This window comes from Zootoca vivipara, chromosome 6 (assembly GCF_963506605.1).
Source record: "Zootoca vivipara chromosome 6, rZooViv1.1, whole genome shotgun sequence".
Lineage (NCBI taxonomy): Eukaryota > Metazoa > Chordata > Lepidosauria > Squamata > Lacertidae > Zootoca > Zootoca vivipara.
The window spans coordinates 77,917,275-77,931,578 of NC_083281.1; the positions used below are offsets into that span (position 1 = coordinate 77,917,275).

General features: G+C 49.5%; 1 protein-coding gene across 6 annotated transcripts in view; it reads right to left on the bottom strand.

Annotated features, from left to right (window-relative positions):
* Nucleotides 1–367: 367 nt before the first annotated feature.
* Nucleotides 368–14,304, bottom strand: part of PRDM16 (PR/SET domain 16) — a 428,828-nt gene continuing 414,891 nt past the window's right edge. For 4 of the 6 annotated variants that reach the window (XM_060276169.1, XM_060276167.1, XM_060276168.1 and 1 more), the window contains 5 exons: nucleotides 12,395–12,564; nucleotides 11,062–11,236; nucleotides 6,427–6,657; nucleotides 4,456–4,630; nucleotides 368–1,049 (listed from right to left, as the gene is read on the bottom strand). In XM_060276169.1, coding sequence (XP_060132152.1) covers nucleotides 915–1,049; nucleotides 4,456–4,630; nucleotides 6,427–6,657; nucleotides 11,062–11,236; nucleotides 12,395–12,564 — 886 coding nt within the window. In that variant the 3' untranslated portion in view covers nucleotides 368–914. The remainder of the gene's footprint in view (nucleotides 1,050–4,455; nucleotides 4,631–6,426; nucleotides 6,658–11,061; nucleotides 11,237–12,394; nucleotides 12,565–14,304) is intronic. The other 2 variants (XM_060276171.1, XM_060276172.1) reach the window with 2 other exon arrangements.

Below are 14,304 nucleotides of genomic sequence, written 5' to 3' on the forward strand. Positions count from 1 at the left end.
TGTGGCTTGTTCCACACTTTATGCTGAATGCAGCTTGTGACTTGCACACCGACTGTACACTCCTTGATTGTTACATGTGAATAACCATACAAGTATACAGCTCAGCAGATGTGCACCCCGGCCCAGAAAGACTGCGCACTCGTCGTCGGACGTAGCGTGCGAAAACCCCTCGAGAGAAGTGGCAATGGGTGGCTGCAAACCGGAGTTACAGAGGTTTTTTCCCTTTAAAAAAGTATGCCAACAAGCTTTCTGAAAGGCACCCACTGGGGGACAAGAGAGGTTATTGCCCACAGCGGCGCCACCCAAAGAAGGGTTTACACAATGCACATAAGATGAGGGAAAGGAAACTTGACACCTTTTCTTCTTCTTTTTAAAGAGAGGGAAGGAAGCAAACGAAACTCAACAGAAGTCCTAATCTCAGCAGAACTCCAGTGACTTCATTGGAATTGGACCTGACCTAGAACGTCGTTTTCTTCTTCTTAGCAGAACTGGATATGAGGGTCAAAGGACTTCATGTGGGGTCGGGTGGGGGTGTTTACAAGGAGTTTTCGCTGGCTCAGCAACACGGTCTGTAACATGAGAGGGTGGGGCACGATTGGATTTGCTAACGACAAATGCACCTGGCACTCCCCCAGCCCCAGCCCAATGCAGGAAGCAACTTTTGCTCCTGGGATGTACTATGCGTCAGAGAGATGGCAGGCCCTCGGGGCTGCTGTGGTGGTGGCTTCCTAGGTCCGACGAAACAGGGAATGAGCTGTCCGTGGTGGGTTCCTTCTCCTGGTGGTGGGAGGATGAGCCCCGAGGGCTTCCTGTCCAGTCCTCCGCTGCTGACCAGAAGGTCTGAGAGGGGAGACGTGTGGCACCTCGGCCTCCTTGCTTGGGATCTCGGGCCGGGCGCCTTCTCCTCCAGCCTCTCAGAGATGACCGACGGCGCTGAAGCCTCCTGGCTCAGAAGCAGCACCTGCCATGTTCAACCAAGCATCCAGAGAGTTCTGGGAAGAAGGATGGAGGGGAGTGTTCTCAGAAAGGGACAACATCATTGCATAAGCCTAAGGGGGGGGAAGAGAAGAAAAACACAGCGAGGGAAAGAGGGCATCAGTACATGCTAGTCAGATCTTTGTCAGCAAAGGAAAGTGTGTGTGTGTGTCAGGATTCTAAGAAAGGCAGTGCGGTGTAGTGATTAGAGGGCTGGGCTGAGACCCGGAAGCCCAGGTTTGAAATCTCTTCACTGAGCTGTGAGGCTTACCAAGGGGGCACAGTCTCTCAGCCTAGCCTACCTGACAGGATATGAAATGGGAGAAGAGGAATGGCACACACCACCTTGAGCTCCTTAAAGGAAAGGCAGGGCATAAATGTAGTCATGAGAAACAAATGTCACCCCCATTCACTTCAAGGGGCTTTTGTGCAATAGCACTTTCCTGGAGGTGCGGCGTGTTTTTGCATGGGACAATGGCAGCAAGCGCTGTGCTCTCCAGATGTTGCTGGACTTCAAGAGTTGTGCCTGGCGTTATTCACGCTTGGGATATACCCCCACTGGCTTGTAGCCAACCAAGTCCTACTCAGAGTAGACCCACTGGTATCAAGAAAGCTAATTTGGGCATGCCTGGGGATGTCAGTGGGTTTCTTTTGAGCAGGGCTAGCACTGAATGCAACCCCGCGAAGAGAACGGGCACGACAGCCCAAGTTTTTTTTAAAAAAAATTTATGCATCTACTCTGATTAAATCTCAGTTGTGGCCAAGGTTGCCTCTCATGAACTCCAGCCCATATGGCCAAGAGATGGTGGAAGTTGCAGTCCAGTAGCCTCTGGAATGTGCCACTTTGGCTATCCTTGCTTTTTTTTTTGGGGGGGGGGTGGTAGGATGGGAAATCAGAATGGCTCAGTTTCCAGATCTCATCCTCAGGCATGTGTGCTCTCTCCTTATGTTTAAGTTCCCTCACTTCCTGACTGAGGTTGCCCCCTTGCCCTGGACCATATAATTGAATGGATGGATGGGGAAAGGGATGACCTGCCTCCCACCTGCTCTGGTGTGTCTATGCATGCCAACCGTGGGGTGGCCATGCCCATTTTTAAGCCACACTCGCCACCTCTGGCATGCAGCCTCTGGGGGCTTGGAAGGTGGCAATGCGGCCCTTGAGCCCGAGAAAGCTAGCCCCCCCCCTCTTGAGATGGCAATGTCACCACTTGCTTCCAAATGTGGTAAGTGAGCACTGCTGCACTGGGAGGGGGGAGGCACCCTACTCATTTCTGCTGAGTGGGGCATCCCTGGACCTCTGCTCCCTGATGGCACCACCGCCTGAACTGGATGAGGTCTTAGGCTGTGGAATCCAGGGGGAGAGGTTTATTTCATAGAAACTGTGGAGTTGGAAGAGACCCCCAAGGGACATCTAGTCCACCCCCCTCTGCAATGAAGGAATCACAGTGAAATAATCCCTGGCACATGGCCATCCAACCAGAGGATGCCGTTTCCACCAGAATGATTGATCTGATTCAGGATCAGAAAAGCGCAGTCAGGGGAAACAATGTCCTGTCTTCCCCATCCTACTGAGATCCAATAACAAACGTTGACCATAGGAATCCAGGGAGATGAGTGCAGGATTCCTCACTAGGAAAAGAGGAGGATGGACTTCAGAGTGAACAGCAAAAAGGTTTAGGTTTGGAAAATCAAATCCTGTGCTCTCCCTCCTTCTCAGCTCTACTGCCTTTGGCCAAATCACAATTCTGTGGCGGTGTTGGTGTATATACCATTGTAGCAAAGCAACCACAGGAGCCCTCTGTAAAACCAAGACTGAAATTGCAGGGAAACAGGAACAGGGAACACAAAGTCCATAAAAAAATTAGTAGGTTTTCAGCATATTAGTATTAAAAAGACAAAGACAAAGAGACATGCATGGAAACAGGAAACGGGACCTCCCTCTCTTTCTCAACAAAGAAGAACATGATAATTAAGTTTCCCACACAAAACAAAAGTAGGGGAGCTTGAGGTTCCCTGAAGCTACCTTCAGGGAGGGTCTTTCCTACAGACTTAAAATGGTTTAAACAGCAATTCTATCTTCCCAGGTAAAAACCTTAATAACTGCAGTTCTCAGAAGAAAGGCTAGGGGGAGCTATGAGAGAGAATTTTCACGGACCTCAAATCTCAGGATCAGGGATGCTATGGCAGGGTGATACTGGGGTTGTGTTGCATAGGGACCATCTTCAGAGTAAACCCATTGCAATGAAGAACTTACGACTTGTTCATTTCAAAGGGTCTTCTCTGAGCAGAACTCAGCTGGCTGCAACCCGCAAGACCACCACCCAAATTTGTACGCGTATCGATGCAGAGGGAGGTCCTCAAGCAAGTTGAGAAGGTGGGCAGCTGGGCTCTCAACAGAACTTTGCACTTTGCAAAGCAAAGCAATGTTTCTTGAGTTTAGGGAAAGAGTGGTGACCTGAGAGGCAGTTGAAAGGATCTCTGCCACTCCACCAATGCTCCTGCCAAGGATTCTTGCTTCTTCTTTTTTGAGGTGAGGAGTGGCAAGCTATGGCGGTATGAAACAAGTGCTGGGTTGAACCTATTTCTCCATAATTCAACGGCCAGTGAGCATCTTGGTCTCTCTAAAGCAGGGCTGGGGAACCTATGGTCCTCCAGAAGTGGTTGGAGATCCATTGGCCTCAGCAAGCATGGGCAATGGCAAGGGATGATGGGAGTTTTATTCCAGCAACATCTGGAGGGCCACAGATTCTCCACCCGTGACCTACAGCAGGAGTAAGCAAGGTAGTGGCCTCCTGGTTTGCTTGGGCTACAACTCCCTTCATCCTCAATCAATAGGGGTGATGGAGGTTGGTATCCAAAAACATCTGGAGGGGACCACATTGGCTGGTCCTGCTCCACAGCCTTCTGGCTTCCTTCTAGCCACTAGCATTTCATGGTGATCTAGTGCAGAAACAGCCACGTGGCTGGAAGGAATTTTGAAGGAATTTGGCAAGGCAGGGAGGTCTGCTGGCTGCCAATTGTACTTGGCAAGTTCTCGGACAATAAAAAAGTGAAATAAAAAACCCCACCACCAAACCATCTACCCAAGGCTACCTCTCCTGTAAGTAAGGTGTGCAACCTACCCCACCACTGAGAAAAATTTCTAGCAACTCATGTCCATGTTTGATGGATTTTCTTGGTACCTCTCCCCACAGCAAATGTTCAAAACACTGGCTCAGCCTATAAAACCCAAGAGAAATTAGCCATGCAGATTGACCCAGTCGTCTTTCCCACCATCACCTCTGAGGTTAGAATGGTAGGCAACCCAAACCATAAATCCTGATGAAAACATGCCCCTATAATGTTCTGCGGGACCTGCCACTGCTTGGCTGCGAGTTCCCAGTGTTGGCCATTGTTCATGGGGACCTTTGGCGAGGAAAGGAACCCCCTTCGTCACCACGAGAGGGAAAACTGCGGAAAATATCCCAAGGGTACACCTACCTGATTTTTAGCCTGCCTGTACAGAGTCTGTTTTATTGCCTCAGAGTCTAAGGTGGGGTTATACACATCTTTAACTTCAAAAGCTTCCTCGGACGCCTTGCGTAGATCCAGCCCCTTCCCAAACTGCGGTAACTGCTCCAAATCTAACAGGCCGGCTTCGTCCTCCTCAACACACCTGTACCAATGACCAGGAGGGGAGGGGAGGGGTGGACCTGTTAGCGCATCTGACTGTTCACAAACGGGGCCAAGGTGAGCGTCGCCAAACTCGGGCAGGGGCTGACAACATGCACAGACTGTGGAGGAGCTGCCTGGAAGCTACATGCAGGATGTGTTAAAGGGAGAGAGACACACAACACACACACACACACACACACACACAGAGAGAGAGAGACAGGCACATGGACGGACAGACGAGGGGCTTGCAAATGATCACTGAGGAACAAGCAAAGCATGGCGAGGGGATGGATGTGTGAGTTTGGATCGCACACCATCTCACTGGCATGTGGTGCTGCATGCGCCGTTTGGTGCTCACTGCCCAGCTGGGGAGCTCTCCCTGGAGACGCCTCAAAGGGATTCTCAGTGCCCCCTTGCACCAGGGGTGAGGAACCTCAGGCCCAGAGGCCAGATGTGCCTGCCCTGGCCCTGCTATACAATGCAGCCCTTGGGATTCTCCCCAGGCCCCATTGCTCCTGCTATGCCCCCCCCCCAAGTGCTTCTGCTTGGTGGGATTGTGTCTTTGGACTCTGATAATGCCTCTTGCTTGCCTGCATGGGGAACACAGAGGGGTGTGTCAGCGCTGGGTGGTGCCCATCCAGACTGGTGGGGTGGAAGGCGGGGAGGTCAACAGCAGGTGGCGCCAGAGCCAACGACAGGCCAAGCCAAACAGTTCTAGAGGTTTTCCCATCCTCCTCCCTGCCGAGTTCTACAAGGGGCAGCACTGAGACCAAGGAGGAGGAAGCTGCGGGCGTCTGCTTGTGTGTGTGTGTGTGTGTGTGTGTGTGTGTGTGTGTGTGTGTGTGTGCAGCTGAAAGTTATGGACTTCATAATGGAGACAAAAGAGTCCAAAAGGCCCCCTCTAGGCTCTGGAGCACCTTGCTCCCTCGGGGTGATGCCATGGTGAGGAGCAAAAACAGCAAGCGTCTCACCAACTGCAGGTGAAAAATGGTGAGCATAGAGGGTTTCAGGCACTGCCATGCTCTTGATGATGGCCTCAGGAGCGGATTGAGCCTCACAGTCTTTCCTGAAAAATGCTGGGTGATCCATACTATACAGTGGTGCCTCGCTTAACGAATGCCCTGCATAACGAAATTTCCGCTTAACGAAAGGATTTTTCGAGCGGAGGTTGCCTCGCTAGACGAATTCATTTTATGAAAAATTCATCTAGCGAATTGCGGTTTCCCATAGGAATGCATTGAAATTCAATTAATGCGTTCCTATGGGCAAAAAAAAAAAAAAAAAAATCAAAAAATTTCCAATGCATTCCTATGGGATTCGCTAGACGAATTTTTCGTTATAAGAAAAGATCCGTGGAACGAATTAAATTTGTCTAGCGAGGCACCACTGTACTTGGCTATGCCTTATTTCCCAGCCGTGTGTGTGAGATTGAGAGTTCTCATCCATGCTGGGAGGGACACAAGCTAGAGGGGACCTTAGACGTGCCTGCCAGGGCATACAGGGACCCATAGGAACTGCACTTCCCATGGATCCCTGGATGCCTTGGATGAAGTGGACATGTGTGAAGGTGTCCAAAGGCTCTCTCTGCAGCCTGCGGAAGCTTGCATGGGATGCTGATGGTGTTCTGTGGCTTTGCCTGTTACCGCAGCTCAAGGCCAATGCTGAGAGCTGAGCTAGACTCCCTTCATTGGAGAGGTAATGGATGGTTCATGATCCCCGCCCCCCACGACTTGCCAATGAGGGGTGGGAAAAGCAGGCGTTCCCCCCACCACACGCTGAAAGTCCTGTCCCACCCACCTTCGGGTGCGGTCAAAACTCATGGTAAGGGACGTGGCCTCTTCATCTTCCTCATCCTCATACCCTCCTTGCGGCTCTGTCGTCGGTGACGCAGTCTCGTCCTGCGACTTCCCCGTCAGGCTGTCATCGTCTTCCTCTTCCAGTTCTTCCTCCTCCTCGTCGACATCCTCTGTTTTGTCATTTGCGAGGCCATGGCACTGGGAGTTGCCATCAGCATTCTGGATTTCAGGCCTGTGGGTTGCAAGTGCAAAGGTTTCGGAGGGGGGGGGGTTGTGGTAAACCAAGAGCAAAGATGACTTTCAGTTTGAGAGTCATGTCCATCTTTGTAAAGGTGCTTTTCTGCTTTTGGGTTATAAGAAATATGCTAGGACATTTTCTCATACACATGCCTTCCTAACCTCCGCTCCTTTGAGAATGTCTTATGCCCAGGAAAGTAAAAAGCTAGAGGTAAAGGACCCTTGGGTGGTTAAGTCCAGTCAAAGGCGACTATGGGGTTGCGGCGCTCATCTCGCCTTCAGGCTGAGGGAGCCGGCGTTTTCCCACAGACAGCTTTCCAGACTATGTGGCCAGCATGACTAAACTGCTTCTGGGACAACGGAACACTGTGACGGAAAACAGAGCACACAAAAAGACCGTTTACCTTCCCACCACAGTGGTAACTATTTATCTACTTGGACTGGTGTGCTTTCAAACTGCTAGCTTGGGAGGAGCTGGGACAGAGCAACGGGAGCTCACCCCATCACACGGATTTGAACCGCCAACCTTGGCAAGTCCAAGAGGCTCAATGGTTTAGATCACAGCGCCACCCGCGTCCCATGCTTTTTACCAGGAAAGTACATGTCCCACGGCCTACAGCTTCATGGGGTACAACTGAGCGCATTCCTTACAGCACCCCAGGTACTAATGGATCTACTTTTAGGGAGAGGCATACCTAGGCTCCCTTGTGCCTCTGAAGTCAGGAGAGACCATGGACCAGAAAATCAAAAACTTTGCTTTTTGTCTCTTTCTGCACTTGCCAGTGACTTTCCCCCATGACCATCAGGGTCAGGTCTGCTCTGTTCTGTCTCCCCTCCTTCACCTTGGTCCAGTCTACCTGTCTGCCTTCCTGCCTTCCTCCCTCCTTCCCCAACCTGCTGCTTTCCCTTCTGCCTCCCTCATTCCCTCCTTTCTCCCCCTCCAACTCTCACCCACTCTCATTCTTTCTTCCCTCCAAACTCCACTTGGTGCTCCACTCACACATCTAACAGTGCCACTGGGGAAAGGGGCTGCTGCAAGGGCCCCTGCCGGTAACCAGATTTCTCTGCCAAAGAGCCCAGAGCAGCCTGCACACCTTGCCTGGCTGCCCGGAGCAGTGGAAAAGCTGCCCGGAGAGCTCATAGCAGGCAGGCTCCTAGTCACTCTGACCAAGAGTGAAGAGACACCCTTTTTGCACCCCTTTGGGTCTGTGCCCTTGGTGGGCCAACTTGACCAACTCGTAGGTACACCCCTGCTTTTAAGGCTCTTCGCTTTCCCTGGGTTTTTGGCCCTTAATTTGAAGGGATTGGAATTGTGGCTTCTTTTAGTGGGGTAGGGTAACTAAGCCCTGCCTTTTATCTGTATAGCTGGGTCTGTTTTTTGTTTGTTTGTTTTAGATTTTGGAGATCTCAAGCCATAAGGTGGTCAGATTGGTCTCAACTAGGGCCAGGGCCTTTTCAGTACTGGCCCCGACTTGGTGGAACACTCTCTCACAGGAGACCAGGGCCCTGCGGGATTTGACATCTTTCCGCAGGGCCTGCAAGACGGAGCTGTTCTGCCTGGCCTTTGGGCTGGACTCAGCCTGACCCCTATGTTTTCCTCCCTTGTGGTTTTGATTTGGGCTACTTTAAAATGAGGCTGCATTTAAAAAAATTAAATTCAAACTGTATTTTAACCCGTATTTTAATTAATTGTTTTTCTTCCTTTTACGCCTTACTGTAATTTTATTGGTGTCAGCCGCCCTGAGCCTGGTTTTGACTGGGGAGTATAAATAAAAAATTATTTATCGTTGTTGTTGTTGTTGTTGTTGTTGTTGTTGTTGTTGTTGTATTTTAACTTGGCTGCTCTTAATTGTCTTTAATGTTAAGTTGCTTCCAGGCCCTTGGTGAGAAAAGCAGCAGCAGCAGCAGCAGCAACAACAACAATTTGCACGGTGTTTGAGATTGCCATAGTATACTCAAGGCACTCTGTAAACTTTTATTTCCCAGCGATCTTCGCTGATTCTGTGAAACTGCCTGTATTCTAAGCTGGAGGGAAATGACACTCAGTCTATATAACACAGCTGAGCTAGAGAAGTTCACAGCCCATGCCAGGTAAATAAGGAACTTGAATGACATCACTCATTTCAAAGTTCTGTATGCTTGGCTGACTATAAACCCGGCGCTGACAGCTTGCCATGCTTAATTCAGATGATATCTTTGCCACAGGCCCACCAGGATCCAGGAACAACATTGTCCCAGACAGAAAATAAGCATCGACCCTCAAGAGCCATCAGAAATGTCGTGATTAGTGTCTGACTTGGGGGCCCCACTCCAAACATGGAATTCTTGATGCAAACCCCCCCCCCCCACAAATTAAGTATTTTTTCTTTCTTTCTTAAATGTCCATGTTCACATTACACGGCATTTGGAAAGATCAGAATAGCCTGATCATAATTGCAACTGGCACCGCCTAGAAGGATGGAGAGGGAGTGTATTTGTGTGCAGGGTACAAAAAGGACCCTATTTATTTCTTCTCTTGGTCCGTAAGCAGATTAAATATGCCCCCCCCCCCGGTCAATGTGAGGTTTAAAAAAATTAAGGGTAGGGAGCACACCAGCTTCCTGAGAGCCCTGCATCTCATCACATAGTCTAAACAAGCTCAGAAGCTACTTGCAAAGCGCTTTATATCATCCAATATAAAGCGGATTGTGGTAGGGCTGTGAGGAAATTTACTTTAGGGTTTGGGTTATGGCCTAGGCCACAGGTCATGCTGAGTAATGGGGGCGTGGCTATGTAAATCCCTGTGTTATGATTGGCAGAAGGGCCCCCTTTTAAGGTCTAGCCCTCCATTTTCTAGGCACATTTCGCCTTGGCGTCCGAATCCCCTCCCACCCGCCCTTTTTTCTTGCAGGTTAGCACGACATTGCTATTGCCTTCGGGGCCGCCTGTATTCAGGGGCCAGTAGGAATTTTTCCAATTGGCTGATTGGTTTTGCCTCTTGGTTTTCGCCTACTGCCTTAGCAAATTGTCACAACTTGTTAGGTTGGCGGTTAGGCTTTTGGTTGGTTAATCGGTTGGTAGAGGGGTGTGGCACACAGATGCCTACCCCCACCTCCGTTTGCTCCATATAGTAGTATTCCGTTAAAGGAATCTCGGGGCTTACGCTCTTGTCCTTACCATCCCGCCATTGGCGGGGATGGTGGGCCCAAATTATAAGAGTAAGAGCCTTGGGGAACATTCTTGGGCAAAGAGAGGAGGGAATGACTGGGCTCAGCCACCTCCTCTCCCCCAGGTATGTTTACTTGACTTCCCTTCAGGAAGTCGGAGCAGGAACTGTCCAAGCGGACAGTGGTGAGTCCTGTCCTATGGTGACAGCTGATGTGAGTCCTGCCCCAACTGGGCATATGAGGTGAGTCCTGTCCGAAGGGGACAGCTGATTGAGTCCTGTCCTAAGTGGACAGATGAGTTGAGTCCTGTCCTCAGTGGACAGATGGTGATAGTCCTTCTTTAGGAAGGACGAGTGGATAACCAAAAGCCTAAGCCAACACTCGGATTAAAATTGGTGTATTTAATAAAGTTGTGGCCCTAAATTATTTGCCAAAAACCAAACCATAATTATGTTGTCAGTTGTGAGTTATTTTAAGGTAATTTCTGGTAAGCCTCGACACACAATTAAAAAACATCAACAAAAAGCCACACATACGAAAGCCAGGTCCCGCCAATTTCATTTTCCCTAGAGATCAATTATGCCATTCTGCTGAGGATTCCACCTCTAATTTGGTATCAATTTGTGTGTGTTTGCAACTAACGTGGAAAGATTCCTGATTTTCCACCGAAACTTCACCCTTGACTTTTCAGCGTTTCCTTTTCTCATTTAGATCTAAAGCGCGAAGTTTTAAAAGCAAACTATTTCACAGGGTTTTTGCTTTGTTTTGTTTTGGTACTGAATGAGATTGCCATATTTTCCTCTTGGCTACAAGGAGATCAAAGCCAGTGCTGGTGTCCGTCTCATGCCTAAGCCTGTTGTATCAAGCAACTAAGAGCTTCCGAAGCCATTCTAAGGGAATGGGGGCAGTGGGAAAAGGCCACATTCAGCAGCCCTGAGTTACTGTGGCAGGGAGTTCCATACATGCTGAAATCTAAAAATCAAATTAGCAGTAACGTTTATACAAGGTGAGGCTGAGGAAACCATTTTCTTATAGGTCGTGGAATCCGATTCCCGACACTGGTCTTGCCAGCTAGGGATGATGGGTGTTAGAGTCCAAAAAACAGCAATACATATGCTCTACCTCTGAGCTAGGCTAGCCAACCCCCTTCCCAAAATTAATGTCTAACCAAGTGGCCCCTTCCCCATTGCTCACAATGGAAGCTCACAATTCATACTCTCTCCATCACTAAAAGCACGTTGAAACTCACTCACCTTTTATCTGCTAAGCCTGATGATTGGTTCATCTCGCTATTTGCAATAAAGTTTCTGATTTCAGAGAAATACGAATCTTCCTTCTCGTCTAAAAGTGCATGGTTGTCTGATTCTGAGGTCGGCGAGGAGGCGTTGGTCCCCAGGTGGTTTGTGATGACGCCCGTGTGCTGGCTCACTGCGATGCCGGAAGAGAACAAGCGCACGTTAAGATGTGGAGCTGTGAAACAATGATGCTAAGAGAGCGTCGGGGGCGGGGACACCTTAATGCCAGACGCACTTCCTTCCCGTTAAGCAGCTACAGAGAAGAAAAGACTCCAGAGCGCTCACAGCAATTTTGTTCATCACCTCTGCCACTCCTGCAGAGGGTTGCATGCCGACAGCATTGGAGGCGAAATGGGGTCACCGAGAAGCAAGAGGGGAGGCATTATTAGCATGCTCAGGTGACCCCTGGGAAGCACAAGATGCATTAAAAGTCAATGGTGGAGTGCGGGAAAGAAGTCAGTGTGGGATGTGATACATAAGTAGCAGTCAAGTACAACACTCCTTGTTTTCCTAGAGTGGACATGCAGGGGAATGTTCGGTCTAGCCAGGTGAAAACTTCCTGTTTCCTCCTGGCTGGGACATACTTCCTTTGCATGTGACTAGAAGTGGGCGTGATCTTACATGTCCACGTAACAAAAGGACAAGGCATGCTGTCACACACTCTCTCTCTTTGACTTCCTCTGGGCAGATTGGCGTGGCAGTGCTCAACCCCCCCCCAAAATAAAACCAGGTGGATTTTTGCAATTGGTGCAATCGCCGCCATGAAAATCCACCTGCTGATCGCGCAAATACAGCCAGTGATCAGCCTGGCACCCCCCTCCCCACTGGCGGGTGACGTTTGCATCCCCTGGGGGACGGTGCTCCCTCAACAACTCTGGGCAACCTTCCCTAAAAGAAGCTCAACAACTCTGGGCAACGTTCCCCAAAAATTGCAATGTGGGTGTGTGTGTGTAAAAAAAAAAAAGCACCGGGTACCACCTGACCTTCCTACGCCTCTGGACTGATGCCACAGAGCTATGGCCCATTCAAACAGACTTGGACTGGGCAGCCCTTTAAATAGAGGACTTCTTCATGCAGGGGAATGCCCTCTGTAAAGAAGGACACACGGTCAGTCTAATGAATGAAAACAAGCCAAAGCGACAAAGAGACCTGGGAACAACACTTATCCAAAGATCTCATCGCTGGGTTCTATTCTTCTGAAAAAGCCTTTTAAAAAGTGATGGGTGGTGGTGGGGAAACGAAGGCTTGAATTTCACTCGTACGATTCTGGGCCTGCACCATTCCCCGTTACCTGGCACACTCTCGTGTTCGTGCTTTTTCAGGTGTCGGTCGAGATTGGTCTGCTGGCCGAAGCAACGATTACAGAGGTGGCACTTGAATGGCTTCTCCTTGTTGTGGATGTTTCGGACGTGGCGCTGGAGGTTGGATGAAATGCTGAAGGACCGGTCGCAATATTTACATCTGGCGTGAGAAAGAAGAAAGACAATGCGTGTGTGTGTGGGGGGGGAACCAATAACACAGGGATAAAAGAAGTTGTCTGCAATGGTTGGTTCTCCGGGGGGGGGGGGAGCAAAAGGAAGCTTGTGCAAACAGTTCTTTAGCTGTGGTTCCTGCATTGCAGGGACTTGGGTCGGGTAACCCTTAAGGGCTCCCTTTCAACTCTCCAATTCTATGAGTTCCTGAGGTGGTGGGGCTTGAGAGGACCTCCAATGTGGTGGCCCTCTGGAAATCTGGAACACCCTCCCCTCTGCAGTTCATCTGAACTCACGACTGCATATGTTTTGACGTCAGGTGAAGTTGAGCCTTTTTGCCCAAGCTTTTGAAGGTGGACGGTATTACCCCAATTCATTAATTATTATTTTTTTAGCCACGCATAATCCTCCCTGGAAACCCATGCTGGGCAATGGCTGCATAGAACTAAATAAACAAGCAATCACACTTGCTGCTAGGACCCCAGTGGGAGGCAATCTCCTTTCATTTGCTGACTGCTGCTTTTACGATTATTACATGCTGTGATATTTGTTTGTTTTGGTTGTGGGGGGCGGGAGGGGGGGGAAGGCCTTATTGATAGAACAATTTTTTTACTGTCGGCCACTTTGAATTGTGTGGAAGCATAAGTAGAGAAGATTACAAAAATAGCTAAGCAAATAAAAATAAGGCCAAACCACACAATAAAAGGGAATGATAAATTACCAACTACCTGGGTTGGCACTTGAATAATTTACTATTGCAATAATTACAAGAAGTTCCTGCAACAAAATGGAGTGCTCCTGTACAAGGTTCCAACCAACCATGCCCTGTTTCAGGATACTCCATTCCACCCTTTTCTTAGTTTTCTGGGGTTTCCTTTCCTTTTTAACACTCGGCCCTTATTGGGCTGTTTTGGGGTTTCCTCCCACTTTGGGTTTCCTCTCTCTCTAAGTATTTTAGTGCTTCTGCAAACCTTGAGGTCTGGCTAAACAGGGACCCAAAATCTGATTGGTTGTGATGATGGTGATGACCTCCCCCTCCCTCTTAGGAGATCAAGTCGGTGTACATTGCTGTCCCGCCTCCTCAAAGCAACCCTACAAGGTAGATTAGGCTTAGAGTTGGTGAGCAGCCGAAAGTCACCCAGCGAGCTTCATGGACGAGAAGGGACTTGAACATTACACTAGTGCCAGAAAGAGAAGAAGAAGAAGAAGAAGAAGAAGAAGAAGAAGAAGAAGAAGAAGAAGAAGAAGAAGAGGAGGAGGAGGAGGAGGAGGAGGAGGAGGAGGAGGAGTCTCAAAGCGGCTAACATTCTCCTTTCCCTTCCTCCCCCACAACAAACACTCTGTGAGGTGAGTGGGGCTGAGAGACTTCAGAGTAGTGTGACTAGCCCGAGGTCACCCAGCAGCTGCATGTGGAGGAGCCGAGACGCGAACCCAGTTCCCTAGATTATGAGTCCACCGCTCCTAACTACTACACCACACTGGCTCTTGAGTTTGTTACGGCTACTGTAGCTGCTAATATTGGAGTTTAGGGAGTTAATGATGGCAGCTGTAATAAGCAGTGGTACTCGGGAAAGTTTGTGAGGCTTGGAAAAACTCTGACATGCAAGATCTCCAGATTTCCTGAAGAGGGCAGCATTGGGGCACCCAGAAACGGAATTGGGATTCCAGTCCCTGTTGAAGTCAAGCTTTGTTCCTTCCTTGGAGGCTTCCCCCTCTCCGCCAACAGGAC